We start from the raw sequence: 27,802 nt of genomic DNA on the forward strand, positions 1-27,802 counted from the left end.
TCAAACTGCTTTACCCCCCGAGCCTAGAACAGTGCCTGGCACATCGTTCACGGTCAATCAATATTTGTTGACCGAAGAAGCAAATATTTATATTTCTTATTAGGGTTCACAAAATAACATTGTAAATTAAGGGCCAGAGAGCCATAGAAATAACCTACAATTCATTAGGAACTAAAAGATCAGAGGCCGGTTTAGAGTTACAGTTGTCATAGGCGGGTGCGCTTTCCCGAATGTCCTCTGTGGGATGGATTTCCTTGCGGGAGGCAGAATGTAAAATGTTTTATTTTGTTTCGTTTTTTTACCGGGTATTAGCGAATTTATTTTTCATCACTACCTCTCCAGTACTTGCGTCCTCAATTATACCTTAAAATCAAGGCCTTGGGGCTTTGGGGGGAAAAAATAAAAATAAAATCTTTAAAAAAAAAAAAAATCAAGGCCTTGAGCCCCAAGTCCCAGCAAGGTTAACCAGCCCAGAGACTCAGTCCGTCCTCCTAACTCCTGACACCCGGCCCGCCTGAGGTCAGACTGCAGCCGAGGCTCGCCGAGGCCTCCGGGAACCTGCGGGGAGGGAAGCACCCTGGAGGCGGCGCCCCGTCTCCTCCGGCTCCCGCAGCTCCCGGCGCCCCCGCGGCCTCAACGCACCGCCGACTTCCGTTGCCCCGGGAGGCACCTCCCGGCCCCCGCCGCCCGCCCATCCGTTGCGCCGCCGGTTCCTCGCCCGCCGGGTGCGCTCCCGCGCGGGGCGGGGCGGGGGGCGGGGCCGCGGCCGACGTGGGTGTTAAGAGGCCGCCCCAGCGCCGAGCGGGAGCCGAGAGCTGGCGGCGGAGCCCGAGCTGGGACGAGCGGGACGTGGCGGTGAGCTCAGCCCCGGCCCGGCGCTCGCGGGAGCCCGGTGGGCGTGGGGAGCGGGAGCGGGAGGGGGAGCGCCTCCCCGGTCGGGCGGCGCGACCTCCCCGGGCAGCCGGGCGGAGGTCCGGGGTCGGCCCGCCGCGCCGCGCACGTGCCCCGGGACCCGCGGCGCCCTTCGCCCTGGCGCCGCCGGGGGGACGGCGGGCTGGGCGGCCGCCTCCCCGCGGGGGTCACCTGCTGGAAAACGCTGCCCTCCTTTGCCCCCGTGGTGGCAGCTGGCCTCCGCGCTCCGCGCCGCCCGAGCGCCGGGGAGGCTGGAGGCGCCGATGAATGGGCGACTCCGGCAGGCTGCCGGGCCGAGTCAGCGGACGTTGGGAAAGCTGGAACTGGTTTCTCGCGCTGCCCCTGTGCGGACCAGGATCCCGGCCCGGAGGAGGAGCGCCTCGCCGGGCTGCTTGGGGGCGAGCCTGGTGTGCATCCGAGCGCCCCTGTGCTCCGGCCCCCGCCGCGCCAGCTTCAGCCTGAAGCTGGAATCTTCCGTGGCGGTTCGTGTACGTGGTGGGAAGTGCCTCGTCGGATTCTCCCATACGAAGTTAATTTCCCTGAGGAACGCGAAGGATGTATGATTGGCGCTGTTGGCTGTCTCTCCCGAAGTGGGACCCTGGTGTAGTTTGAAAGAGGGGTAAAGGGACGCTGAAACGATTCCGTCTTTCTGTTCTAAGCGGTACCGAAGGCTCACGAATGGGTTTCAACTCCTGCTGGTTAGTCTTGCCTCCCCCGAGCCCTACGTCTTCTTCAAGCCAAAACTACGCATCATTTGAATCAATTGCCCGCACCCTCTGAGTTAATCTGTTAGTTCCCATCACTGTTTACTATCCTAACAATTCAAGTAGTTATTTGTAGGATTTGGTGTGTTTAAGTCTGGCTTACCTAAAGCGTTGAATTCACCTTGATAACATATGCCTTTCTTTCCTTCTAAGAAAGAAATGCCCACAACAAAAGGAATGAACACACCAATAGGCCACACTGGATGTGACCTGCCTGTGTGACTTCTCTCCCCACTCGCCCCCATTTTCCTCTGAAATGCAGGATTCAGTGTTTTTTTTTTTTTTTTCTTTTTGCCAGGTTGGAATATTCTGGAATTAAGTATTGGTTAGTAAGCACAGACCCAAAAGGTGAGACTTGAGTTGAATCCTCTCTCTACCCGTGGCTAGTCGTATGACCTTGGACAGGCCCTTGTCTTCCTGTGTTCTCCGTTTTCCATCTGGAAAAGGAGGAGAGTGGATTAGACTCTGATGTCCTTCTCTAGATGCCCGATGGCCACCACCTTATCAACCTTGGTAATTGGTCCTGCCTCTCCAGGCCCATCAATAACATAAAATCGGTGTCTTGTATGTTTCAGTTGCTTTATTAAGTACTGTGTTTTTCTTGTTGCTGGTTTTAAAAGTTTTTGTAAAGAAAGGAAGATTTTTGGTGTCTGGTCATTGGCAGCATGCTTCAAGTGGTTAAAAAACTTGTTGGCTAAGATTGTTTTCTGCTGGCGTTGAGGATGATGTTGGCGTTTGTCAATGACCCGGCAGCCCCCCCCACCCCCCCTCTGAGAGGTGGCCTGACTGGGATCACACAGGTCTTCAGTGCAAGGAATAAAAATTCCTTGTTATTCACGGATAAGTCACTTACATCGTTTGAACACCATACGGAATTGTCGCTGAATTGGTTATTTGAATATTCTATGTTAAGGAGCCAACTTTCCTTTTTCTAGTCGATGTTTATTAAGTCCATGCTCAGCAATAACTGATTTTTGTCTAAAAGTAGAGTAGTAGACTCTAGTTTTCCCAAACTTCCTAGGTTTCAGCCCAAACCTCCTGAATCAAGGTTTCCAGGAGGGAGGCCTGGTTATCTGAATCTTGAACAAGTGCCCCAGGTGGTTCTTATCCAGCAAATTTGGGACACGGTGGACCAGGTGTTGCTCTTCAGAGTGGTTGGTGGCCAGGCCTTATCCGCCTCATCTGCGAGGGAGCAGTCAAGATGGGCAGCGTTTCCGGCCCCAGCTGAGGCCTGTCGCCTCGGAATGTGCGGTTTAACGAGGTCCCCAGGTGATTTGAGTGCACATTCACAGTTGAGCTCTGGAGGGGACTACGATGACAGTAACATTTGGTGCTGACGTGGCTATCTGTGATGGCCTTTGTGTTATGATGACAATACTTTTATTATTCACCTTGTATAGATGGGGACCCCCAGCTCTAGAGGCCCAGGGAGCCCCCTGGTGGCAGAGCAGGCATTCAGTGTCATCGGCCTGTGTTACTCAGCAGAGCTCCTGACCTGCTCCTTCCCAGACTGTTTGGTGACCTCCTCTTGGAGACCCAGCACAGGCCACTGTCTGGATTTCGGACTGAGCCTGGTGGACTGATAGATCCACGTCACGTCTGAAAACTAATTCGATGTGAGCCGTCTGTGGTTGGCTCACTTATTTGGCATTTGTTTCTAAGGTTTTCAGAAAGGTCGGTTGAGGTGCCCCCCTCCTGTGGCTGTGGTGTTGATACTCAGGGAAGGTTTTTCAGCCGTGAGCTTTCCGTGGGGAGGTGGTGGGCGGGAGAGGGGAGGCCACGGCTAAGCTGCATGGACACCTTGAGCCCTCTTCCTTTGGAGAGAGTAGAGCCCCTTTCGCGGGTCCCAGAAGTTCAGGCCGGTCACTAGGGAGCAGGCCTAGAAAGGGAGGCTGCAGGGGTCTGACTGATGGTGAACCCTTCCCCCCTCCCAGGGATATGAGGCGCCTGTCCTAAGCTCCAGAGAGCTGCCTTCCACGGAGCCCAGCAGAGGAGCAGACGAACATGAAGTCCAATCCTGCCATCCAGGCTGCCATTGACCTCACGGCAGGGGCCGCAGGTAATCCCAGAGAAGACCCGTCCCCTCCTCCCAGTACCTTCTACAGGTGAGGTCGAGTGAGAGCGTGGTGAACGCGTTACCTTGGTCACTCCAGAGGCAATACGCCTTAACTCTGGGATGAAGCCATTTGATGGAAGTGTAATACTGTGTCCAAGCATGGCAGAAGGTGGAGTAGTTCCCGTTGTGATAAAACTTTTTGAGTCGGGGTGCGGGCATCGCCAGTTTACAGCTGGAAGACATCGCAGCTCAGAGCTGACGTCCCTTGTCCATGGTCACACAGCTGGGATATGTGGGTGACGTGGGCTTCCACTCTGAGCCTGGCAGTCTTCAGAGCCCTTGTAGTGCAAAAATCACACCGTGCCATCTCTCCAGGGAAATCCCAGTTACTGACCTTCCTGCTGCCAGGGAGAGAAAGGAGGACACCCTTTAGAAGTGTCTTTGGTAAATGAGACTGACGTTCGATTGTGTCTTAAAGCCCTGAGAGGAAAGGAGAGGCCCTAGGATTTGTGGGGGAATAGTGGGCGGCCCCATGGGCGCAGGTCAGCACTCCCGGGCAGCACTTGCAACACGCAGGCTACTCTCTAAAGAGATCACCTTACTCAGCCTGAGGCGAATGGCAGAGGTGGACGTGCAGGGGTGGTAACTTGGTTCTCCAGGTTCCTGTGTTATTTTAGGGCTGGAGGACCACTGGAATGCTCATACTTCTCGGATGAAAACCCCGGTCTACCCTTGCCTCCCGCACCGATTCTTATAATGAGTCACAGCTCCCCGGAGTGGAGAGGCCAGGGGGGTGGCTTGCCCTTTGTCCTCTTATCTGGTGGGACCTCCTGGGTCAAGAGCCCAAGTGTAGTCGGAGAGCCGCCTCCTCTTATCCTGTTCTTAATTATAGAAAAGAAGTCGGGTTCAGAGAGGAACAAAGTATTTTCCCATAATCCAAAGGTCGGCCAAGGTAGGCTAATGAGGAAGGCCAGAGGGGCTGGCCTGGTGGTGTAGTGGTTAAGTTCACAGGCTCCGCTTCAGTGGCCCCGGGTTCATGGGTTCTGATCCCGGGCGTGGACGTGGACCTACGCACTGCTCATTAAGCCATGCTATGATGGTGTCCCACATACAAAATACAGGATGATGGACACAGATGTTAGCTCAGGGACAATCTTCCTCACCAAAAAGAAAAAGGCCAGAGAGCACATTGCAGACGCTGATAAGAAGTGCAGGGGAGGGCACAGGCTCCCGGGTTAGAGAGCAAGAGAGTGCAAGGAGTGTCCCACTCCAGGAGCAGGGGAAACTTAGGGCCACCCGGGTTCTGCCCAGTGGCCTCTTGCCAACTGTGTGACTTTGGGTCAGCCCCTCATCCTGCCGTGGAATCAAGCTGCAGCCCCCAGGCTCCCTTGCTCACATGCCACGTTCAGAGGACACTGACCATGGGAACATGGAACCATTCGCCTGCCTCTGGCATCCTCTTACCATTCTGTGAACCCTTTGGGCTCAGTTTTTGTTTCCGCAATGGGAGGGTATTTAACCACAGGAGATATTCTCAGGTTTTGGAATTAAATGGCCTTCAGTCAATCAAAGATATAGGATGTGCTATGATAGAATTAAAATGCTTACCTTTTGCTAGAAAGGCATTTATGTGTGGACAGGTACTGGGGGCCACATTTATAATGTACAGTAAATTTTAAAGATATAAATTGCAACAGTATTGTTGGGAGTCTGGTGTGTGAGGCATTTGCTGGTGGATGTGCTTCTCTGCAACAGTATTCACATGCATCGGGCCCTTACACGACCAGCAGTTCATCTTCCCGATCACTGTGGGTGGGGGTTTCTTCCTGTGCTGGTGCGCAGGGTCGCCCCTCACTGCTGCAGCGCTGCCCTGGGTGGTTCTAACTTCCAAGGATAACCGGCTCCTTTGCAGAGGGTCTGAGCCTGTCCTGGCTCTGGGCAGAGGAGGTTCCCGTTAGTGACCTGAGAACTTTCTGCTGGGAGGCACATGGAATGCAAATGGGAGCAGCAGTCCCACTTGGGAGGGGTCCGTGTATTCAAATGATGGACCTAGAAGAGCCTTTAGAGACCACTGGCTCTAATGTTCATTGTATATGTAGAAAAAGAGGCCCAGAGAGGGACGGTGGATTTGTTCAAGGTTGCACAGCTAGATGGTATAAAGACAGGGCTAGACTTTGGTTGCTTGGGTCCTTGTCTAGTTCCGTTGTCTGTTAATACTACATAATGGGCCAACAGCATTCCCAGAGAGGGGTGTTAGTTTGGAGCCTTCGCTGCCCCAGCCCCAGCTCTCTGGATGGGGAAACGGTTGGGCTTTGGGATCTTTCGGCTGGCTCTTGCCAAGAGGAGAGGACCACCCCTAGTGCTTTGTGTGCACAGTCCACCCAGGAGAGTGATTCATGCCTGAGAGCAGAGCCAGTTGTGGTCTGAGGTGATGTGGCTGTAGCATACATAGTTCTTCTCCGTATTTCTCCTTTTTCTTGTGAATGAACCTCCCCCACCAAACAGGTTTTCAGCCCCACTCCTCTCCTCTGAAGTGCCGGGAAGCCAGCACTGTCTATCTGTGCTGCTGTGGGAGAGATTCCAGAGAAGGATCGAGAGCCCCAGGCAGCCAGCAGGGGGAGGATTTGAAGGAGAGAGGTGGTAATTGGATAACCATTGAAATGAGGCAGCGTGCATCTCAAAAGTCAAGTGGCCTTGAAGGGAAACCTTGGTAGTGCTTTAAGACTTCGTGGTTTAGCAACTATGAAATAACACGCCCTACTCGGACTGCTCTGATGCAGTGTGCCTGTTTAACAGTGTACTGGGGGAATGTCACATTTTAGAGAATTGAAGTTTATCCTCTCAAATGTCAAAATTAAAAACAAACTGAAAGTCTTCTTTGATTGGAATGTTTTGAAAATGATGCACTTCTCTGTACTGTTAAATGGAACATTTAATGACTGCCCCCGGAGGGGTTTGCGGGTCCCGCCTCTGCGTGGGTGGAGCAGATCCTTCTGGTTGAAGGTCTGCGTCTGGAGTTTCACCTCTGCCCTCCCTCTGAGCTGTCCTGCCCCTCCAGTTTCCTCAGCTGCTCATCATTTGCTGACTCCACTGTGTCGAGGACTGAAAATCCCCGGCACCAGCCTTGGTCAAGTGTGGGGAGCAGCACCACCTGAGCGCCTCTCTTACAGAATAAAATGCAACTGTGACACCTCCGAAAGGATGCAGAGGCTATTTCTGTTTGTCTCTTAAGGAGAAGGAGATGATCACAGGTCTGAGCTCCAAGCCAGTGGGAAGATATTTAATTCCTGTAAATTATTGCTTCCTTAACTTGATAAATATCTGAAGACCTGCTAGGTGTCGGGCTCAGCGGTTGGTGCTGGTGTTCAGAATAGTCATCATCCACTGGAGGGGGCATGGTGAGGGCTGCCACAGGGTCATTTGTGTGTGGTACGTGACAGAGGAAATCAGCTTACCTCCGTGGGTGCAAGGAGAGAATTGGAGCTGGCATTTGAAAATTCATTAGCCTCCTGCCTTCTCTCTGTTGGAAATGTAACTGTTACAGATATACAACCCATGCATATTGTAGTAATCTGTGATAACTGAACTGTTCAGGATGATTGGGTTACAATATGGAAAACTTCCATGGGGCTGGCCCGGTGGCAGCGCAGTGGCAGTGGTTAAGTGCACGGGCTCTGCTGTGGCGGCCCGGGGTTCGCAGGTTCGGATCCAAGGCGCGCACCGACGCACCGCTTGTCAAGCCATGCTGTGGCAGCATCTCCATATAAAGTGGAGGACGATGGGCATGGATGTTAGCCCAGGGCCAATCTCCCTCAGCAAAAAGAGGATTGGCATCCGATGTTAGCTGAGGGCTGATCTTCCTCACAAAAAAAAAATACAGAAAACTTCCAGTTAAAATATGTATTTTTTTAATACAGAGTAATGTTATATATAAAAATTAAAATCTTATGATACTCTGAATTATATGCTTAATTGAGCTTACCTGCATCTAGATTATCTAAATTACGAACCCACTTAAATCTTGACGTTCACCTCTTCTTTTGGAATGAATTATTTGGCTATAATTAGGATCTTTTTTGATTTTAGTCTAGCAGTACCTGAGAGAGAATAACTCTAATTACAGTAAAATCTTATTAAATTATATTCCACCAATTCAGAATTGGTGATAATTTGGCAAGACAAAGCAGAAATATATCGTTACTCTCCTAGAAGAAACAAACAATAGTGATAGGGTCACGGAGATCAGACTTGTGATCGCTTAAAGGAGAGGTCAGACAGCTTTCAGACTCTTTGGACATGTCTGTTTCTCTACCAATAGTTAATTGGGAGTTATTCTTGACAGCCCCTCCCCCATCTCTACTTTCCACAGCTTAGTCGGAGTGACTATGTATAATGTGAAAGTTGGGAAACTGCATTTCTTAAATATTTTATGTAAGCCTTCTCTTCAATTTTGATGAGGCTTTAATATCCTCATCCAGTGGTTATGTTTCCTGACACAAGCAGGGCACGTCTGGGGCCCAAGGAAAGTGGAAGGCGTTCGCCAGTGGCGGTTCCCAGAATGCTGACCCCAGTCCAGGGTCTGGGGATATTATAGAGGCGTTATGGCTCATTCTTTTCCCTACCTTCAGAATTTTTATTGAAGTCATCTAATGCAATTTAGATTCTGCTGTATTTAATACTCTTAGAGTATAAAAGCTTATAAATATAGGGTTTGTGTCAAGCAGAGGTAAGTTTCAGTCCATTCCCTGTTGGAATGCAAATCATTAATGGGGACAGCCCAAATTAGAGGTTTTTTCATAGGGTCAAATATTTAGCTCCTCAGGGATTAATTAGCCAGGCTCTTTGTTTTCTTTATCTGCTGCCTGTTCCTCTCTTGCTTTTCTGATAGTCATCAGTACCAATGGGCATTAGGCAGAATGATTAACTGTTCCCAGATTTCTCCCTTCCTCCCTTTTATAATGCCACACACACACACACACACACACACACACACACACACTGCTGTTTATTAACCACTTGTTGTGTAGCAGGCATTAGGTTAAGCCTTCTCATCCAGTTTTATTTAGTCCTCACACTAACCCCCGAGATGGACACAGCTCAGGAGTTGAGTCTTAGAAGTCACATCGCTTGTCCAGGGTCTCACAGCAGAGCCGGGCTTCAAGCCCAGGTCCCTCTGACCCCATTGCCGATGCTCCTGAACACACACCCCACCTTTGCATCCCGTAGCTTTCACTGTTGAGCACACATCTGTCCCCTAACACGTGTGAGCTCCTGCAGGGCTGGAGCTGGCTGCTGGGCACGTTAGGGAACTCCTAGAAGTTGTTTATTGGACTCGGCTAGAAGTTATGGGGGAAAGAGGTGAAAATGAACTGAAGCAGAGGTGAGCCCTGGCGTAGGCTGCCTGTCCCTCATTTCCATGGGTAGTTGGGGCTGCACTCTGAAACACTGCTGTAGACGTGTGCTGGAGAAGGACTCTGCCCTGCTTGCAGGGGGCACAGCCTGCGTCCTGACTGGGCAGCCCTTCGACACCATGAAAGTGAAGATGCAGACGTTCCCTGGCCTGTACAGGGGCCTGACCGACTGCTGCCTGAAGACCTACTCCCAGGTGGGCTTCCGGGGCTTCTACAGGGGGACCAGCCCGGCGCTGATCGCCAACGTCACCGAGAACTCGGTCCTCTTCGTGTGCTACGGGTTCTGCCAGCAGGTGGTGCGGAAAGTGGTTGGATTGGACAAGCAGGCAAGGCTGAGGTGAGTCGAGGACACTGACGCTCTTTCTGTTTGTTTTAAAAAACAATACTGTTGTCATGATTTTTATGATACCTTACGGGCAAGGATGTTTCGTTTTTTAAAATAACTGCTTTCTTTCTGATTATGAAGTCATACCCCGTCATTGTATAAAACTTGGCAAACACGTATGCGTTATGCAAAAGGAGAATTGCCCACGACCCACCATGGAGAACGAACTGCCCTTACGTGCTGGTATTCTTCAGGAAATGCTTTTCAGATGCTGATGGTGGTGCTACTTCTCTCGTGGGCAGAAGTGCTGGACTGAAACCATAGACACAACTTGTGATCCACCTTTTGGGCTCCAGTTCATCAGCAAAGTGCAGAGCATTGGAAGAAGTTGCCTGAGCCAACTAGGTTTGAGGAGAAACTTGGAATTTTAGGAAGGGTCAGACGCATCTGAGAAGATGCAGGTGAACCTACTGTTTGGCCAAGTCTGTCCCAAACATCCGACTTGAGCTTGTGCTTGGTCATCCCTTGGGTATTCATGATACAGAGACTGAAAAGAATTTGGAAATCATGGAGATGTTTAGCCATCCCTCCTTTGAAGATTGATTTGTTTTAAATCACTTAAAATTACTGTATCAGCGTCATGGTTGCAAAGGGTGGTCTTATTGGTTGTTTTGGTAGGAGTTTGAAACCCTATGCAGCTACAGGTCCCACATGACTAAAGTGGGTTCCTTTTCTGTAGAAATGTTCTCTGGGGGTGACTAGAGGTCTAAAGATGTGCCCTTTTGTAGACAGGAATTCCATCTTGATGGAGGGAGCTTGTGTTTAGAGGCCTGGGACTGGATGAGATCCCCCAGGGAGACAGTGTCTATAGAGGGCTGAGCACTGGTGCTGGGACCCTCCAGCACAGAGGGGTCAGGAAGGAGAGGAAGGAATAAGCAGGAGACAACCCAGGAGGCTGTGGTCCCCACGACAGAAACTGACAGAAGGGACACTGTAGGGACTGTAGCTCTGCCCACTCCAGGGAGAAACCTTCTACTCGAGGAGACCTGGAGTGTAGGTCTCCTTCAGCATCCTTTGAGAGGGACAAATGAGGGGAGAAGACAGGGACACAGTGAGCAACCACAAGAGATTCTGGAGGGAGTCCTGCAGGAAAGAAACCATCCTGTTTCACTTGGCCTAACCCAGCTCTCTCATCTTTTTGAACCTGTGGGGCTGCTGCTTTTTCATCCTGCAGACAGCGTTTGCTCGTTAGCTATCGGGAAATGCTGCCTTAGTTTACACAGCTCTGACGTGTATGTCGTGGTCCTAGCCCTCACCCTGGTCCTGTGAGGGGAGCAAGGCAGGTGGTGGTGTCTGTGTGGGTGACGGGGAGACTGGAGCGCAGACACGGACGGGCTCGGGATCACTGGTTAGTAACCGAGAAAGCGGGACGCAAAGCCGTGTCTTCTGAGCCCCCATCCAGCAGTCTTTCCCTACAGCCACATTTGGGGCTCCGGAGTGTTTCGTAGGGGTCAGAGCTAGAGAAAAGATTAGTAAGCAGAAGTAGTGAAAAGAAAAGTGCCTGTGAGAACCCAGTGGATTTCTGCAATGACATCGTCAATATTTGTCTGCTCTCTGTTTGCGCTACCCTGCCTAGTGTTCCCCTTCGACCTTTGGCTGGACGGGGTGGTACACAGCAGGGGTGTCCAGGTACATGTTTGTCGAATGGGTGGCAAACAGTTGGTTCTTACAAAATCCCATCCCACGCCTGGCGCCGTTTCCATTCCAGTTCCGCACGTTTACACCGTGGGCCCAGCCGGGGGTGCGCGACCCTCAGTTAGTGCACTGGCAGAGGAGGGGGTTCATTAGAGAGCCAGAGTCCACTGCAGGTCTGGTGTGGCCTTGTGGTTGCCTTGTAACAATGTGCTTGGTGTTCACTCAGCTTCCGAGCCGTTACTGCATCTTAGATTGACCAGCCAGCTGCGTTTATTGGTGCCACCTTTGTTCCAGCAAACCTGGCAAACTGGGACCCTCGTGGACTATTGCCCGTCAGCAGGTTGACAGAGAGTCCCTGAGGGAGGCAAGCGTGGACCTGCAGGCTGGCCGGGAGACGGCGGAAACCATTTAAGCTTTGGTTTTGACAAACGAGCCAAGTAGGAGTGGAGGGGAAGGAACGGAGTGAGCGGCAGTGGGCAGTGTCCACACACTGGAAAGCCGTGTGCACGTACAGTTGTGTGTCTGGCTGTCGTCTGGAAATGGTTTGACCTTTAATTCTCTAAGATCAAAAGGAAGTCCATACTGCAGGCAGTGTCTTCCTCCTGCAAGAAAGCCTCACCCCGAGCCAACTCGTAGAAACCTGGGTTTGTAGTAACAGGCCAGCTCGGCCCCTGGGGACCCGCCTTACATCCGCCTGCGTCACCGAATGGGGCACAGGAGGTCGGTGCTGAGATGGGAGGCAGGCCTTGATTTTATACTGATGTTTGACGTTAGTGTATGTGACTGTTAGTTTAATGTAACTTTAGGACAACTGGATGTGGTAGGTCTATTAGGCTTTTGCTCACAGTTTGGAGAAAAATCGTTAGGGAATCTCTCTCCCTTGGGCAATCAGCTGAGGGGATGACCTCCTAGGGCTCTTCTGGAAATGTGTGACACGTCTTGGTTGTCCAGTGACAGCAGGATGCTGGTATTTAACAGGTGAGCACCAGGGAGCCAGTTGTCCTGCTGTGAGCAGTTCAGTAATTCCCGTCCTAGGAAGGATTGTCGCGTCCCACGTGACAAAACCCCGTCCCAGGGTTTGGAAAGGATCTTCTTTTCTGACCCCTGGGAACTCTCCGAGAAGTCTTCTGGCAATTTGTTTCTCAGACTTTCCCCCTTATTCTTGGACTCGCATTGGATTCCAGTTTCACAACCCTGCTGGGGACTGTGGCTGGTGGTACTAAACCCACAGGAGATGAGGCGAATGCTTCCATTTTTGGACTAAAGTGCATTCATTCCTCCGTCTAGATTTGCGTCGGGCTGCTGACGTGCACCGGCCTCACCCCCTTCTGCGGCACCATCGCGCCTTCCTCGTGCCGTCCGGGTTCCTGAGGTCGAGGAGGTCATCGGCTGAACTGGGAAATCTTTTTGCAGTGGCAGTTTCTTGGTTAAAAATTTATCCTGGGTTTTTGTCTGTGGCAGTTATGTGCTCCGTTGCTCCAGGTGGATTCTGCGCGTGTAGGGATGGCCTCAGAACCTCGTTTTATTTAAAGCTTAGTGGCAGATACACTCAAGTATTAGCAGTGTGTGTGTTTGGGTGATGGGACTACAGGTAATTTTTTCCTCCTTTCCATACGTTTTTGGTTTTGTTTTGTATGTCACTGTGTTTCTTGTTCTGGCTGCTATAACAAAATACCATTGACTGGGTAGCTTAACCAGCAGACGTTTGTCACTCGCACTTCTAGAGGCTGGAAAGTCCAAGATCAAGTGCTGGCTGATTCAGTGTCTGGTGAGGGCCCTCTTCCTGGTTTGCGGAGGGACACCCCGCTGTGTCCTCACATGGCAGAGAGAGAGCACGACCCAGCTCTCTGGTCTCTTTCTAAGGGCACTAATCCCACCATGAGGACTCCACCCTCATGACCTCATCGAGACCAACTCACCTCCAACAGGGCCCCCTCAGTACCAGCACCTTGGGGGTTAAGGCTTCAACATAGGGATCTGAGGGTGGGGGACACAACATTCAGTCCACAGCACCATGACTAATAAAGAGCATGGATTTGCAGTCAGGCAGACCGGGGTCTGAATCCTAGCGTTGCCACGTAGTAGCTCTGTGACTTTGGGCACGTGTCATCTCTAAGTGTCGTTTTCTCCGTATGGAAATTGGGGTGTTGCTGTCAACCTCACAGTTGTGGGATCCTTAGATGAAACAGCAGGCACACGTTTCTGGGGGGCCCTCAGGAAGCATTTCCTCCGTTCATCCTTGCCCTCCGTTCCCACCAGGTCTTCCGCATGGTGAGTGCTGCCCGAATGGGTAACCGGGCAGGTCATTGGTCTCCTGTGCTGTGTCCTTTCAGTGATCTGCAGAATGCAGCCGCCGGGTCCTTTGCCTCCGCATTCGCTGCCCTGGTGCTCTGCCCCACTGAGCTGGTGAAGTGCCGGCTACAGGCCATGTATGAAATGGAGACGTCGGGAAAGATAGCCAAAGGCCAGAAGTAAGCACCGCTTGGGCACAAACGTTGGGTCTCTAACATGTACTGAGTATTTTTTAAAATATATTGTACTAAAATTAAGTGGCAGATATAGAGGCAGATTTGTCTACTCCAAAATATTGTTTCTAGAACTTTCTTCAACCAGTCAGAATAATTTTCTGAATAGACTGTGATGGTCGGACCCACCATCCACCCCACAGAACATCGTAGGCAGATATTTAATACCCCACAAGTGATGAAGCTAGGAGCTTATATCCCTTTTGGCCTGTTGAGTGCGTAAGGCATGATCCCCAACTGTATTTGGAGGCACATGGCCGACACCTTTGGAACTCGGAGAGCTGAGCCTTCGTAAGGGCCAATTTGGATTGTGAGATGAATATTTGATGCCCATTCCCAGGTTTCACATGGGTGTTCAGGCTGATCACCTCAGATCCTACTGGTAACTTCCTTTATCTTCCTCCCTAATCCTTGAAGTATACCTACAAAAGGCCTTAGTTCTGGAAACACTCAGCAAAACCATTGTAAGCATAGCTACTCTTCAGTGATCAAATTCCTCTCCAACTCAGTCTTGAGAGATTCTAATTACCAGGTTAAGGTGTATATATCATATACATATGATTTATTTGAATTGTAAAGCAATTTATTATCCTTATTAACCTCAAAACTTGCTTATTTATCTTAACATCTGGCTGACTGAAATTCTGGGGGTGGATATTGCTGTGGTTAACTCAAAGCCTGTAAATCTGCTGGGGAAAACCAGTAGATAAATTGACCATTTTCAGAGTTGTCAGTCTCCTTGTAGCAAGGATGGGGTTTGCAACAGAGTCCTATTTTCTGCACCCTTGATTTCATCACAGCCAATTTGAATCTATTATTCATAGCCTGGAGTCCAAAAGTGTAAGTCTTTAAGACTTTTTATGGAAGTATAATGCACACACAGTACCATGAATACACACAGAAATCATAAGTGTGCAGTTCTATAAATAGTCACAAAATGAACACGCTTTTGTAACCAGTGCCTGGATTAAGAAATAGGACATTAACAGCACCCAGAAAGTTGCCCTCATGCCCCTTGGAAGTTGTTTAAGGTACTTTTTAAATTTTATTTATTTATTTTATTTTTCCCCCAAAGCCCCAGTAGATAGCTGTATGTCATAGTTGCACATCCTTCTAGTTGCTGTATGTGGGACGCGGCCTCAGCGTGGCCGGAGAAGCAGTGCGTCAGTGCGCGCTCGGGATCCGAACCCGGGCCGCCAGCATCAGAGCGCACGCACTTAACCAGCAAGCCACGGGGCCGGCCCTATTTAAGGTACTTTTAAAGAAAATAATTGCTAGATCCGAAGGACTTACGCCGAAGGACACCTTGCATGAAAGTAAATGTTGGTTAACTTTATTTTAGGCAGAGCAGTGGCCACGCAGGGCTGTACGGTAGCTTGGGGTTAAGACTCGGATTGGAAGTGGGCTAACTGTGTTGAGCTGGATTACCCTGTTACATTCGCATCAGAGAATGAGAGCAGCGTTGCAGGGAGAACCTGGCTGATGGGTCACGGCTGACGAAGCCTGCTGAAGTCGGAGGAAGGAAGATAATCATTAAATGCAGGTGGCCTTTATCACCTCAGGGCTTGATCTTTATTGGTCCAAACCGAGTCACCTGCTCTTTGAGAACAGAATGAGGAGCCAGGGGTTCACCAAGCCTACCGAGGGTGTGGTTTCTGGCACTCTCCTTCCTGCCGTGGCGCACGCCATCAGGAAGAGGAGTCTAGATGGAAGGAGTCCTGCGTTCCGGCTGCTGCAGGGCCCTGATCTGCTAAAGTAAAAACTCATGCACACTTATCTCTCTAAGAACTAAATCCTCGGTGCTTCTTGCCTTTCAGGAGCTGTGGCTCCGTTCTTAGAATTTCTTTTGTCTTGATTGTTACTTGCTCATTTCCCTGCACTAACACAAAGCAAACAAACCCTAAACACCTGAACAAATTCTCTCCAAACACCAGATCAAAAGAAAGGTCGGGGAGCTAGGAAATGAGGGAGGTAAGAGACTGGGCAATATGATACCATTTTATTCTTGCTGAGTTTGGACAACCCCTTATTGTAATTTCACTTATTCACTATTGAAAAAATGGGTCTTAGCTCTTTTACATCTTTGATAATGACTTCTAGAAATGTATTCATCCATTTTAATAAGATTTCTTTACCCTAGAGTAGTTCAGGAGAGAAAACTTGTTATAAAATCATTGTATCTGTGCTTCTCTGAGATTTCCTGCCACAGCAGCCTTTTAGAACTCTGGTTCTCTGTCTACAGAACTAGCTGCTTCCCTGCTGCTTCACCTGCCGTGACTGTCTCTCTCTCTCTGTCTCCTCCCAGTACAGTGTGGTCTGTCATGAAGAGCATCCTTAGAAAGGATGGCCCCTTGGGCTTCTACCATGGACTCTCGAGCACTTTACTTCGAGAAGTACCCGGCTATTTCTTCTTCTTCGGCGGCTATGAACTGAGCCGATCGTTTTTTGCATCCGGGAGATCAAAAGATGACCTAGGTAAATGTATTTGCAAGGACAGCAGGTGGGGTGATGGTGTCCGCTTCCGATGGTGGGCTTGCTGCAGATTCTGTGCACTCTGCGCCCCCTTGTGGGGGTCCACCTGGCACTGGGGAGTTTCTGGATCCCAGAGAGTAACATGGCCTAACAATTTCTAGCACCTTCCTCTGGGCTTGGCAATTTCCTCAGGACAGGGGCTGAAGCAGTTCATCCCGAACTTCTTTCCTGGAATAACATTTGTGAATTTCCTCTGGATCTGTTTTAGGGAAGAAGAAATATATAAATTGCTTTCCCTGTGGGAAATCACCAATAAGGGAGGAAATCACCTACAAATCAGCTTGCAATAAGCTTGAAACTTGGTAATAAACCTTGAAAGTGTTTTGAGAGCAGTGAAAAGTGTAGTTCTTTCTGGCTTATCCTCTGTAGCTGCTGGCCGCAACCGTACCAACGTTTGGCTCACAGAGTGATTACTTTTCTCTTAAGCACCTCCCTTCAGTGTTGGTGGACCTATTCTGGGGTTAGTCACGCTCCCAGGCTTAACTATCCTGTTAATAAGACAACTTTGGTTCTCATGGTGAAGGAAGATTCAGGGCTGCGGGGCATTAAAATATTAAAATGCTTAGGAGAAAGCTGAAAAACGCCTCGGGCTGTGTTTCACTGGCCTCTGTTCTCATTCCTCATGGTGAGGGGTTGCCGTGCTGCTGGGGGCCTGCTGGTTCTGGGGGCCAGCCCTCTGGAGGATGGGGCAGGAGGGCCACAGTGCCACAATGACCAGCCGAAACACGACCCTCACTAGGGCTTCTTGTCCTGGCTTGATGAGGGGTAGACCCAGACCACCAAACGGAACCTTGTTCTCTTAGAGCTTTGACAGTCTCCTCAGGGAACTGTGTTCTGCAGCATTTTTATTTGCACCTACCTGTGGCCACTACTGTTGGCCTCTGGAAATGTCACATCAGCTGTTCTTGAGACAGAATACTGTTTGCTAATTTTCTTTTCTAGGCCCTGTCTCTTTGATGGTAAGTGGCGGCATTGGTGGAATCTGCCTCTGGCTTGCTGTATACCCAGTGGATTGTGTAAAATCCAGAATTCAAGTTCTTTCCATGTCTGGGAAACAGGCAGGATTTCTCAGAACCTTTATAAGTGTTGTGAGAAGTGAAGGTGAGTCTGGTCATTGCAGAAACAGAGGAGGTGTGTATGGAGTGACTGGTCATTTCGCTGCTGGTCTTGTTGAGGTGGATCAGGTGGTCTCCTGATTGCTCTCCTCCCCCGCCTCATATCCCTTTTCTGGTACTGTATATTAATCCACCTTTGTGGATGCCTGTTTCCAAACCCCTTTCTTGAGTTTACTTTCATTATTCTCAAGAATATTTAAAGTTCTTATTCCTAACCCCTGGACCAGGTACCGCCTGTCAGGATTCTTTGTTCTAAATAGCCTGGAAGGGATTTTTAAAATACGGGCTTTGTCTAAGGGAAGAGATGTTTTGAAGTTAGCACAACTTGTTTTACTTAATAGAGATATTAGCAGAAGATGATCTCTAAGAACCACAAAGGAACATAAAAGAATAGATGACATTCTTAATGCTAAGACTTCTGGAATTAGAAACGCGCTAAGCGGGGCCGGCCCCGTGGCTTAGCGGTTAAGTGCGCGCACTCTGCTACTGGCAGCCCGAGTTCAGATCCGGGTGCGCACCGATGCACGGCTTCTCCGGCCATGCTGAGGCCGCGTCCCACATACAGCAACTAGAAGGATGTGCAGCTATGACGTACAACTATCTACTGGGGCTTTGGGGGGGAAAAAAAAGGAGGAGGATTGGCAATAGATGTTAGCTCAGAGCCGGTCTTCCTCAGCAAAAAGTGGAGGATTAGCATGGATGTTAGCTCAGGGCTGATCTTCCTCACCAAAAAAAAAAAAAAAAAAAGAAACGCACTAAGCAACTTCTGAAGGTGATATGCTGTTAATATTTAGAGTTATGCAGGAGGATAAAGATTTTCTAATTAATGTTTGTATAAAACCAGTTTTAGCCTACTAGTGAGTAAAGATCTGTCCCTCCAGCATCCACTATACATCTTAAAACTTGGGATGTGAACTTCTCTGCCTTGATTTTAAGAGAGAGAGCACGGTAACAGTTTGCAGAAACTGTTTAATTTGTATCCCAAATAGAGCACAGACATCTTGTATATTACTGAGAGTAACCCCTCTTTAAATTTCCATAACACTTTAGTTTTACAAAGTAGTCACACCTCCCTTATCTGACTAGTTCTGCATAACTACCTTGGGCAGTGCTGATACTAGAAACAGGTCTCTGACTTCAACACCAGTGCTCCTTCTGGCCCCATGCCTCGTGGTCCTCGCCCCCAGGAGAAGCTGCAAAGCTGCTGCCCCCTGTGGCCCTGTGGATGCCTTCTGTCGGCCCGTGTGAGGCCTCAGCTCTGCCCAATCCATGTACCAGGAGTTAACCAGGCGTGGAATTGGTATATGTTACCTAAGCATCAACCAGCTTTGCTGGGAGACCTAACGCTTGTCTTGTCTCCATTAGTCTGTTTAGTTCCGTTAGTCTGGGGAAACCTGGAAATAAGTCCTTCCGTCACTTGTGGTTTTTAGTGCTGTTGTCTGGATTTGCAAGTGTAAAAATATCTACACTGTGCAGCTTCGTGGGGCATCTCCAAGGAGGGGAGTCTGAGTCTTTGGTCACCTTTTATCTTCTAGGAATAACGGCCTTATATTCTGGCCTGAAACCTACCATGATCCGAGCGTTCCCTGCCAGTGGGGCACTGTTTTTGGCCTACGAACACAGCAGGAGGTTAATGATGAGCCAGTTGGAAGCTCACTGAAGTGTTCTGGTGAACCTGGATCTGAGTGCAGGCATTCGAGGACTACGTTCATCTCAGGGTTTCCTGGAGCACAGGACCAGTGTGGAAATACTTTGATTTTGTGGGAATTTTGTTTTGTCTTCCCTTCTTCTGCTTTAAATCCTAAGCTTTATGGAAGGAGCCCTATTTTACATCATACGTTTCTGCTCATAATGGTACTGAAATAGGAAAGTTACTGCTCTTCTCCTTGGTGGGACGCGGGGTGAGCTGCTGGCCCTCTGTGCCTAATCTGAAAGGCTGGATATAGTTATACGAGGGCTTTTGCACGACCCTGTGTGTGTACACGCAGCCTGGACGGTTATGAGTTGTGAGTGAAGCACAACTTGGTTCCCTGTTTAACCTCAAATCTCACCAGAAAAACCCGGAGGTGTAACTGTGTTTCACAAAGATGGTTATAAGTGATGGCTTAACCCACTCTGTATGTAGGGTCTCTCTTAAAATCTGCTTAGCACCTGCACTATACTAAGTGGTTCAAGTTTTTAAAAAGTGTTCCTGTGGTTCTTGAAAACTAAAATATCCATCTAGATTTATAGAGGAGACTATACCTGCATACTGGTGTGGCTTCCACGTTCTTGATTTAAGTTTCAGAGTAGGCATCCTGGGTTTCCCAAGATGCTCTACTGTTAAAATAGTGCCATTCATTTTCTAGGTGGGGTCATATTCCCCACTGTGATGCCTTGTCGGGTGTGGCCTAGAGCACAGGCCTTTGAGAAGCCTTTACCTATGCCAACTTCCCTCCTCCTCTCCCCAAGAGCTTCCTCTCTGCTGGGCTTTAGGTTGAGGGAGGGGCTGAAGGGAGGGGCTGTGCTGCTGTGCTTTGGGAAGACCTTGTGGCTGACAACAGCCCTTAGCTTCTGTCTTGGTCCTGGCCTGGCTGGGATTCCAGAGTATTGTGTTGGACCATCTGTGGGCTATTGATCTACTTTGAGCTGCTCACTCATCGCCCCCACCAATTGGAAACCCATCCAGGAAGCAGAGTGCCAAAGCCAAGAGAAGCCCTCGTCCCCCGTCTGGTGACTGAGTGACAGTGCTCATGGATGGAGTCCTCCCATCTCAGAACCAGACACAATGTAGTGTCTGCACTCTACTGTGAGTACTGTCAGGGCTGAGCCATTCTGAAGTTGATCTCGGGATCCACACTCCGTGCCGTGCTTTTCCAGTGTTGGAGCTTTTACTTTTGGTACTGGCAGTCAGTGAATTTGAATGATGATCGTATATGGGGTGTTCTTTATAAAGCAATGAAACAAGAAGGGTGGTTTTGTGAAACTGTGCCGTATGTGTGTACTGACAACAACAGGAAACCCCGGTTCATCTGATGCCCAGACTTGGGGATGGGCAGCTGTTCTTTGGCACCTGGTGTGAGAGAGTCCTTCTTGTCACCGCTCAAGTCAGCCGCCTCATTCCGTGCTGCTCCTAGGCTGGCAAGGGTTCTCGCAATAAAGTGTGCTTAAGCAGCCCGTAAGGCTCAAAGCAAGCAGCCTGACAGTGTTAATAGTAGTCCATACATGTGTGCCTGTCCCTGTTGGCAGAATGTAGTTTTTCTACCTTACTTTTCTCTCCATACTTAAATGGTCAGTAGCTGCTGAGTGGTGCTTCATGTGAACAGTCCTGGCTTGAAGCAAAATAGAAGATGGGCCTGGCTTCCGCAGGAAGTGAAGGGCTTCAGAGTCCGTGGTCCCACTGCCCGGTGCCTGTGGCTCGTCTGGGTGAGCCCTGTTGGCAGCAGACCTTCTCACATGTCGTCCTTTAAAGATTGAACTAAATATCTTCAATAGAAGCAGTCTGAGGCCAGGAGGAGTGACTGGGAGTAAGCAGTGGAAACCTGAGTCAGGAGAATTTTTTTTTCATTCTATTTGCTTAATTCATGGTTCAGTATTTGGGTACAATTTGTACCATTTCAGATTTGTACTCCAGACAAAAATATAGTAACTGGAAATATTGTTTGAAGAGCTTCTAGTGTTCTAGCATCATTAATTATTTACCTAGTATTTGAGTATATGATGAGTTGGTTTAAGTACTTTACATCCACGCTAAGAACCAACTGTCAGCAGCGTTGGAGGATGTTTAGTCATGTTTCCAGGTGGTGGTTTTATTGCAACAAGCACTGGTTTTTGTCAGCAGGATTCCTGCTGTAGAACAGTCTCACTGTAGGTAAATGGACAGAATGCACGTTCTGTATGTTCACTGCAGATACGGCACACGGCTCTCCAGACTCACTCTCCCTCCCCCAGGCGGTGGGTGGGATGGGCTGGTTTGGCAGGATGCCATTCTGTTTTTTAATATAGTTAAACTTCTGGCTATTAAGTTTTGGATACTTCTATTCCAGGTTAGTAAGTTCTGTTTAAGAAAACAAGGATCATTCTGAAATATTATGATGGAAGCTTCTCGCATTGGTCAAAGAATGATTCATGCTGGGTTCTAAGAAAGCAACACCAGGAGGCTATAAATAACTTCTCTTTGTAGGAGCAAAAGCAGAGTAGTGTGGCGACTCAGAATTGCCAGAAATTTTGATGCATCTGGAGGGTCAGGGAAGAGACACCCCAGCTGTAATCTCCTGTATTTCAAAAAGCAAGGTTCTTAAAAACTGGAGTTTCCTTCCTTGTTATTGCCAGTATTGAGAAAGATAACTGGCTGTTGAAGAGTGAGATCTAACTGTTTTTTCCCCTTCACCTAAGCCCGCCACCTCATCCGCCCTCCGTGGATTACTGCTGCAGGAATTTTAGAGGAAACTGTACAACCTGTTCTGCCACAACACGTTTCTGTCACACAAATGACGGACTAATGTAATCATGATATGGAAGGAACCTGACAGCATGTTCCTCCACGATCTTTTGCTCCAAGGGGAGCCAGATTAGGGGAGTAGAATGATGACTTTTGTCAGAAAAGCAGAAAGCCGTCAGCCAGGCTCCTGCACTGGCAGCTGGGGCCCTTTGTGGGTTATGTTGAGGGGAAAGAAGAGCACCACAACCAGGCAGCCTGCCAGGGTTGCGTGGCCTTCTGTGCCACCATGATGCCCAGTAGCTCAGAGCTCTACTTCCATCTGTGCCACTTTGCCACCCACCAGCCCTTCTCTCAAGTATGGCTCTAGTTCCCCTTTAAAAAAACACCTACTGTGGTAACTGCCAGATAGCCTGAGCTGCCAGCCTGGGTGGTTAGTGGTTCGTGTGCTGGTTACAAAGTTGCTTAGTTGGCGTGGTCTGCCCCGAACCCTGTTTTTCCCCCACAAACCATTTTTTTTAGCGTGTGCTTGTGGGCGAGTGCGAGGTTTTCAGGAACGAGGACACTGTTTCAGCAGAGGCACTGGTTCTTCTTAGTTGCTACCTCTCATTTCCTGATAAATTCAACTTGGTCTAGACTTGCCAATAAAAGGAAAATCACTCAAGGATAATTGAGATAAAGCCACAATAGAACTGTTTTCAAGGACAGTTACGGCCATGAGGTATAGTGGCAGTGAAGGTGCTTAGAATAAAGTGGCTGCCAGTACCAAAGAGAAGATGACTCCCCGTGGACACAGGACTAACCCGTGTTCACGACGATGAGGTGACCTTCCCTCACAGAGCTCCACAAGCCCCGGTGAGGTTGGTGGTGAGGGGGGGTGGATTTTAAAATAATAAATCTAGATTTCTCTAGGCAAATGTTTCCTGTGACTTCACCTGTGATGTTACACAAAACCAAAAGTTACCGAGGAGTCTTGATCCCTCACGTTTACAAGGCTCAGCCTCCCCGACGCCTGTGCCTGTGGAGGCAGAGGTGGCTCAGCACGCTCGGGGCAGTGCTTGGAGCAGGACAGAGCATGTGTGGGGGGGACTGCTTGTGCAAACATTTCTCTGGGTGTGCAACAGTCTTTGCTGCCAATCTGATGTTTGTTAACAGATGGTTTGTAAATCAAGTGGAGGAAGAAAATAGCAAGTACCTTTCTAATAGATCTGAAATTACAAATGTGAAACAAAGCAGGGAATAAATACTTGTCCAAAAATATATAAGGATATGAAATAAACCCACAGTATTGGGGGGAATCGCAATTTTTAAATATCTCAGTTGTGATATGCAAGTTTTATTATTTCCAAGTTCTTAAAAGTGATAACTTTTAATGTTCCTGTTCGTGCCATGGAGTGGATCCTGACTCCTAGCGACCCGGTGTACAGCAAAGCAGAACCCTGCTGGGTCTTTTTGCGTGGTCCTCTCACCTTCCTGGGCTTATCAGACAGTGCTCCGCTGCTATTCACAGGGTTTTCATGGCCAATTTTTTTTGCAAGTGGGTGGCCAGGTCCTTCCTCGTAGTCTGTCTTACTCTGGAAGCTCTGCTGAAACCTGTCCACCATGGGTGACCCTGCTGGTATTTGAAATACCGGTGGCACAACTTGCAGCATCACAGCAACACGCAGCCGCCACAGTATGACAACCGACACAGACGGATGGTGTGGTTCCCTGACCGGGAAACGAACCCGGGCCGCAGTGGTGAGCACACCGAATCTTAACCACGAGACCACCAGGGCTGGCGAATGTTCCTATGCACCGTGTTCCAGGTTTGTCTCAACACGGATGAGAACTGTGTGTGAGGCATACTCCGAAGAAGAAGAAAAAATTGCCACTGACATTTTATCTTTTATATATTTAATAGATTTCTTAAGACCATGTTTACATATATTTAAATGTATATCGAGAAGGATATAGGTTTATAAGCTCTGTAAACATGTAGCAGGGTTTGGGAAGAATTGATCTGTTCTGGAAGGGCTCCTGTGTCTAGACGTCAGTTATGACTTCATCAGCTATGACTTCATCAAAATATAGCTCAACTGCAAAATCTGCCTGGTAAATTTTCCATGTTTTTTTGTTGTGGGGATTATCTACTTCGCTTCTTGAAAGATGAAGCCTAGAATAGAAAAAAAATCATTACATTTTATTTTAGGGCTGAGAGAAAAGCCGTGCAGCAGGGCACCCTCGTTTGAGCTTTAAGACAGACTTGCCATGACTAGTCTCAGCCCTTTTCTGTATCTGACATTTCTCAGAGCCAACTCTCCCACTTTCTCTAGTGAGACGCAAAATATCTTCATCCTCAGTAACAACATGTCACTGATTCTTTTAACATTGGCTTTAATGGAGTTGATGACATCTGGGTTTAATAAAATAAATTTCTATGTGACAGAAATCAGCCAGAGAGACTAGATGTGTATTAAAACCCAGTAGTAAAATACTGAGTGTCTTTTAAATGATAAAGTTGGCATTTTCAGCCAATTAAGAATCTTGTAACTAATAAAAGCAGCTTTCCCAAGTAGTATGGAAATTTAAATGTTAAATCTTTGGAAACATAAAAGTGAGAACAATCATCTAGTTTGTTGCCTCTCCAGTATGAATGTGGTGTTTTAAAGGAGACAAGCGTGTTCCTAGCAAGAACCACTCTTGAGGAGGAGCATCAAGTGAAGTTCTACCCAGATGTCCATTTGAGGGACTTTGCTGGTGTTAAGAGTCCAAGTTTATTGTTTGCAACCATCTAGGGTTAAAATTCGTAACAATTTTCCATCAAATCCAAAGTTCACTCTATCAAAATCCATTAAATGTGTGTGTGTTATAAGTGTGTAGGCCAGATGTTCAATTGACTGTTGCCTTACTGGGCTTGAGGTGTGATTAAATGCAGTTCAGATGTGAAGAAAAGGCTAGGCTTGTATGTAGTGTAGAACTATCAATTCATGCCACATACGATCACAACCATTTCTTCAAAACTCACCTGCACAATCTTTTGAATATTATTTTTCCTTTTGTATTGGATGGCATGGCGATACCAATAATCTCAAATTTTTAGCACCACAGAACAAATACTCCTTAAAGTGGAGAACTTAGAGACTCAGGAATGAGTTTTTGGATATGGTAGAATGTGCTTTGGAATAATCTTCAAATAAATTAACAATTACTTTTAAAAAAAAGGTTTCCCAATTTAGTTATTAGAAAATCATTTTTAAATGGGAGACTTCTTTTACCTGTCTTCATTGATACTTATTGTGTCTTATAATTTCTGCCACTGATATAGATGTGTCAATCAGCTTTTAAACTAGCTGAAGCCTCCCTAGATGACGCCTTACTTTGGGACAGAATGTGGTGGTGGCCGGTCATCAGTAAATCAACACATACTGAGGACCTGCCATAGTCAAGGTACTGAGCAGACTCCTATTAAACTTCCATGGGAGGGATTTATTACCACACTCGGGATCTGATTATAATACGTTTTAACGTATAACGCAGTCCTATGGTATAGACCTTGAGGATAATGCAACAGTGGGTCTCAAGAAGAGCCATATTTTTTAAATAACCAGATTAAGATGAGTAAGGCAGTGAAGAGTGGTGACGCGAGGATTTTTTGGTTTCTATAAATTGACCTTATGGCAATCAGCAAAAGACTTGCCATTACACCTTACACAGACATTGAACATTGAACTGTTTCTACTGGGTTATATCATAGCCATACCTGTTATTTTTTATAAAAGATGTATGAAACCACAGGAAAATGGACACTTGTCATAGTAGTTAGGAATATGCTGAAAAAAAATGGTTAAAAAAAAGGTTATTTTTCATACTAAAATTGATACCAAGAACTAATCATTCCAAAGGGATTAAAATTCCTTTATTCATTTATATATTTACCAAACAATTGTAGCCATTAAATATGCAGCACTTACAGTCTATAACGTTATACTCAAGACACAAAGAAGGCTTTAAGAGACTGCTGTTCCTTTCTCTTGCTGTTTCTACCAAAATTTTCAAGGAAATCTATTTTTTCTATGATATTTATAAATTGAGACACTGGTCTTTTAATCTGGTTTAGATAGTGCTAAACAGAATCTACTAAGGATCTATGCTTATTTATGCCCAAATATATCCATTTCTACAAGGAGCAGCTATATCGGATAATTAACCGTCATTCTTGATGTTGATAGAAATACCTAAATTTTCTGCAAGTGCTTTCATCTCATGGCCCTTAAAAATCACAAAGGCCAGGTATTACCAATGTCACCTGGGCCAGTGCCCTTACACCAGTGTGTCTGCTTAGAGACCACTGACAGAGAATACAGACTGGTCCATTATTGAAGGGGTAACCATCCAATGCGGGAACTATCCAGGTCACTTGCTTCAACACATTTATCCTTTCAATACTTGGATTCTTCCCCAACAGGGAACAAGCAGCAGATGAAGGAAGGCACAGGAAATAAATTTTAAATTGATGGGCATAGTTGTTGGCAGTTCTGTTTGGTGTTTTAATAGAAATGTGAATTGAAACTATTGAGGCTTAGAAATTTGTTATATACAGAAGAATACTCATAGACTTTATGACTCATCAATATAAATTATGATATTCAGAGTAATGACAATGGCAGATGTTCAGTTTTTCATAAAGTAAATATTGGATTAAAAATACCATTTATAATGTATTATAAATCACTTCAGATGAAATTAAAATGTCCCTCAAAGTATTTTGTAAATTATGGGGAGCAATATGTTTTCATGATACAAAACAAAAACATGATCATTGCTATACAGTAAAACATACCTTTGTTGTTTTAACATCTTGGTTTCTGTATTTTTTCTTATTTCAAAGTTAATCCATGCAAATTTCTAAATCGAGTTTAGCAAAAACAAATGAGCAAAAGAATTTTTAAATTACATATGCTCTTCTTTTAAAACAACTTTATAGATCTGACTTGTTGCTTTTCTTTTCTCCCCTCCCTGGCTAGGGGTTGACATCTATCCTCTCCCTGTTGGGAATTGTAGCAAAGGAAATCCCAAACCAGCATCATTCAGAAGACCAGACAAGAATAAAGGCATAGGCTGTTTCTTGATTACTCACTGCAGGAGAGAAAAACTGTACCTTCGCATCACCTTACAGTGGTGGTCAGTAGAATGGAGTAATGATTACTGTCTGTTTCAACGTCATGATCTACCTGTGAAGGAATACATGGAATTCAGAACTATACACTTAGCTAATAATGAATAAGCCTAGGGAGCCACACTGGGACATCTACATCCCAGCACACATTGCTCTCCTTTTCCTCAGTGCCACAGCAGAAGGAAGAAGAAAAAGCCATCAGTCCCTCACACACATTTTAGTTTCCTGATCCCTAACATTCTAACTTTGCTTCAGCTTTCTTCAATTCCATGATACTGCAAAATTCCACCTCTGTGTTGCTATCCATGTCACCTGGGTTTCTGCTCCATTTGCTCTTTTTTAGAGAATTATCATTGGAGTCACTCAAATTTTGCACAAGCTCAAACCAATACTCTCTTGGTTATAGGAAAAACCCAGGAATTTCATGTGTAAGGAATTTTGTGGATGAAGCTCAAATGGGAATTTAGTGGGAATTTCAAAATGTAGAGAAGTTCAAGTTAGTACAAGAGGCAAAGTCCCCAGTTTCTTCTTCAGGTGCTCCGTCTGCTTCATTCAACTGAAGGTACTTAGTGTGTATACCCTTCATGGGTCCCTAAATACCACCACCCTTTAGTTTCTATGTATGTGGAGATTTATCTAAACATTTCATTTTCAAGCAGCTTATCTGGCACAGAATCAGCACATTCGCAGTTAAAATGATTATACAAAATGAAAGCCACAGAAAAGGCAAAAAGAAAAACATTTAAGTAAGGTGAAGCATATGTTTCTTACGTGGGTATATCTTTAAAAGCGTTGACACCATAAAAAATGTAAATCATATCAAGCAGTAGAATCAGCACAGCAACACCATTATCTACGAAGTTAGATAACTCAGAAAAAAATTTCTGTGTCC

The 27,802-nt window shown here is 47.3% G+C and overlaps 1 protein-coding gene and 1 pseudogene across 19 annotated transcripts in view; both read left to right on the forward strand.

The window, feature by feature from the left end:
• The window catches only part of LOC101394705 (mitochondrial ornithine transporter 1), a 99,024-nt gene extending 72,436 nt beyond the window's left edge, over nt 1-26,588 (forward strand). The window contains exons 1-10 of one of the 19 annotated variants that reach the window (XM_087436141.1): nt 930-1,610; nt 1,975-2,945; nt 3,077-3,350; nt 3,611-3,781; nt 9,222-9,480; nt 13,423-13,634; nt 14,806-14,940; nt 15,994-16,163; nt 17,163-17,321; nt 18,871-26,588. In XM_087436141.1, coding sequence (XP_087292267.1) covers nt 3,681-3,781; nt 9,222-9,480; nt 13,423-13,634; nt 14,806-14,940; nt 15,994-16,163; nt 17,163-17,321; nt 18,871-18,995 — 1,161 coding nt within the window. In that variant the 5' untranslated portion in view covers nt 930-1,610; nt 1,975-2,945; nt 3,077-3,350; nt 3,611-3,680 and the 3' untranslated portion in view covers nt 18,996-26,588. The other 18 variants (XM_087436144.1, XM_087436155.1, XM_087436142.1 and 15 more) reach the window with 18 other exon arrangements.
• LOC147916154 (serine/threonine-protein phosphatase 4 regulatory subunit 2 pseudogene) overlaps nt 3,721-27,802 on the forward strand; it is a 92,453-nt pseudogene continuing 68,371 nt past the window's right edge.

Source organism: Ceratotherium simum, chromosome 10 (genome assembly GCF_057802395.1).
Source record: "Ceratotherium simum simum isolate JZ-2026a chromosome 10, ASM5780239v1, whole genome shotgun sequence".
Classification (NCBI taxonomy): Eukaryota; Metazoa; Chordata; class Mammalia; order Perissodactyla; family Rhinocerotidae; genus Ceratotherium; species Ceratotherium simum.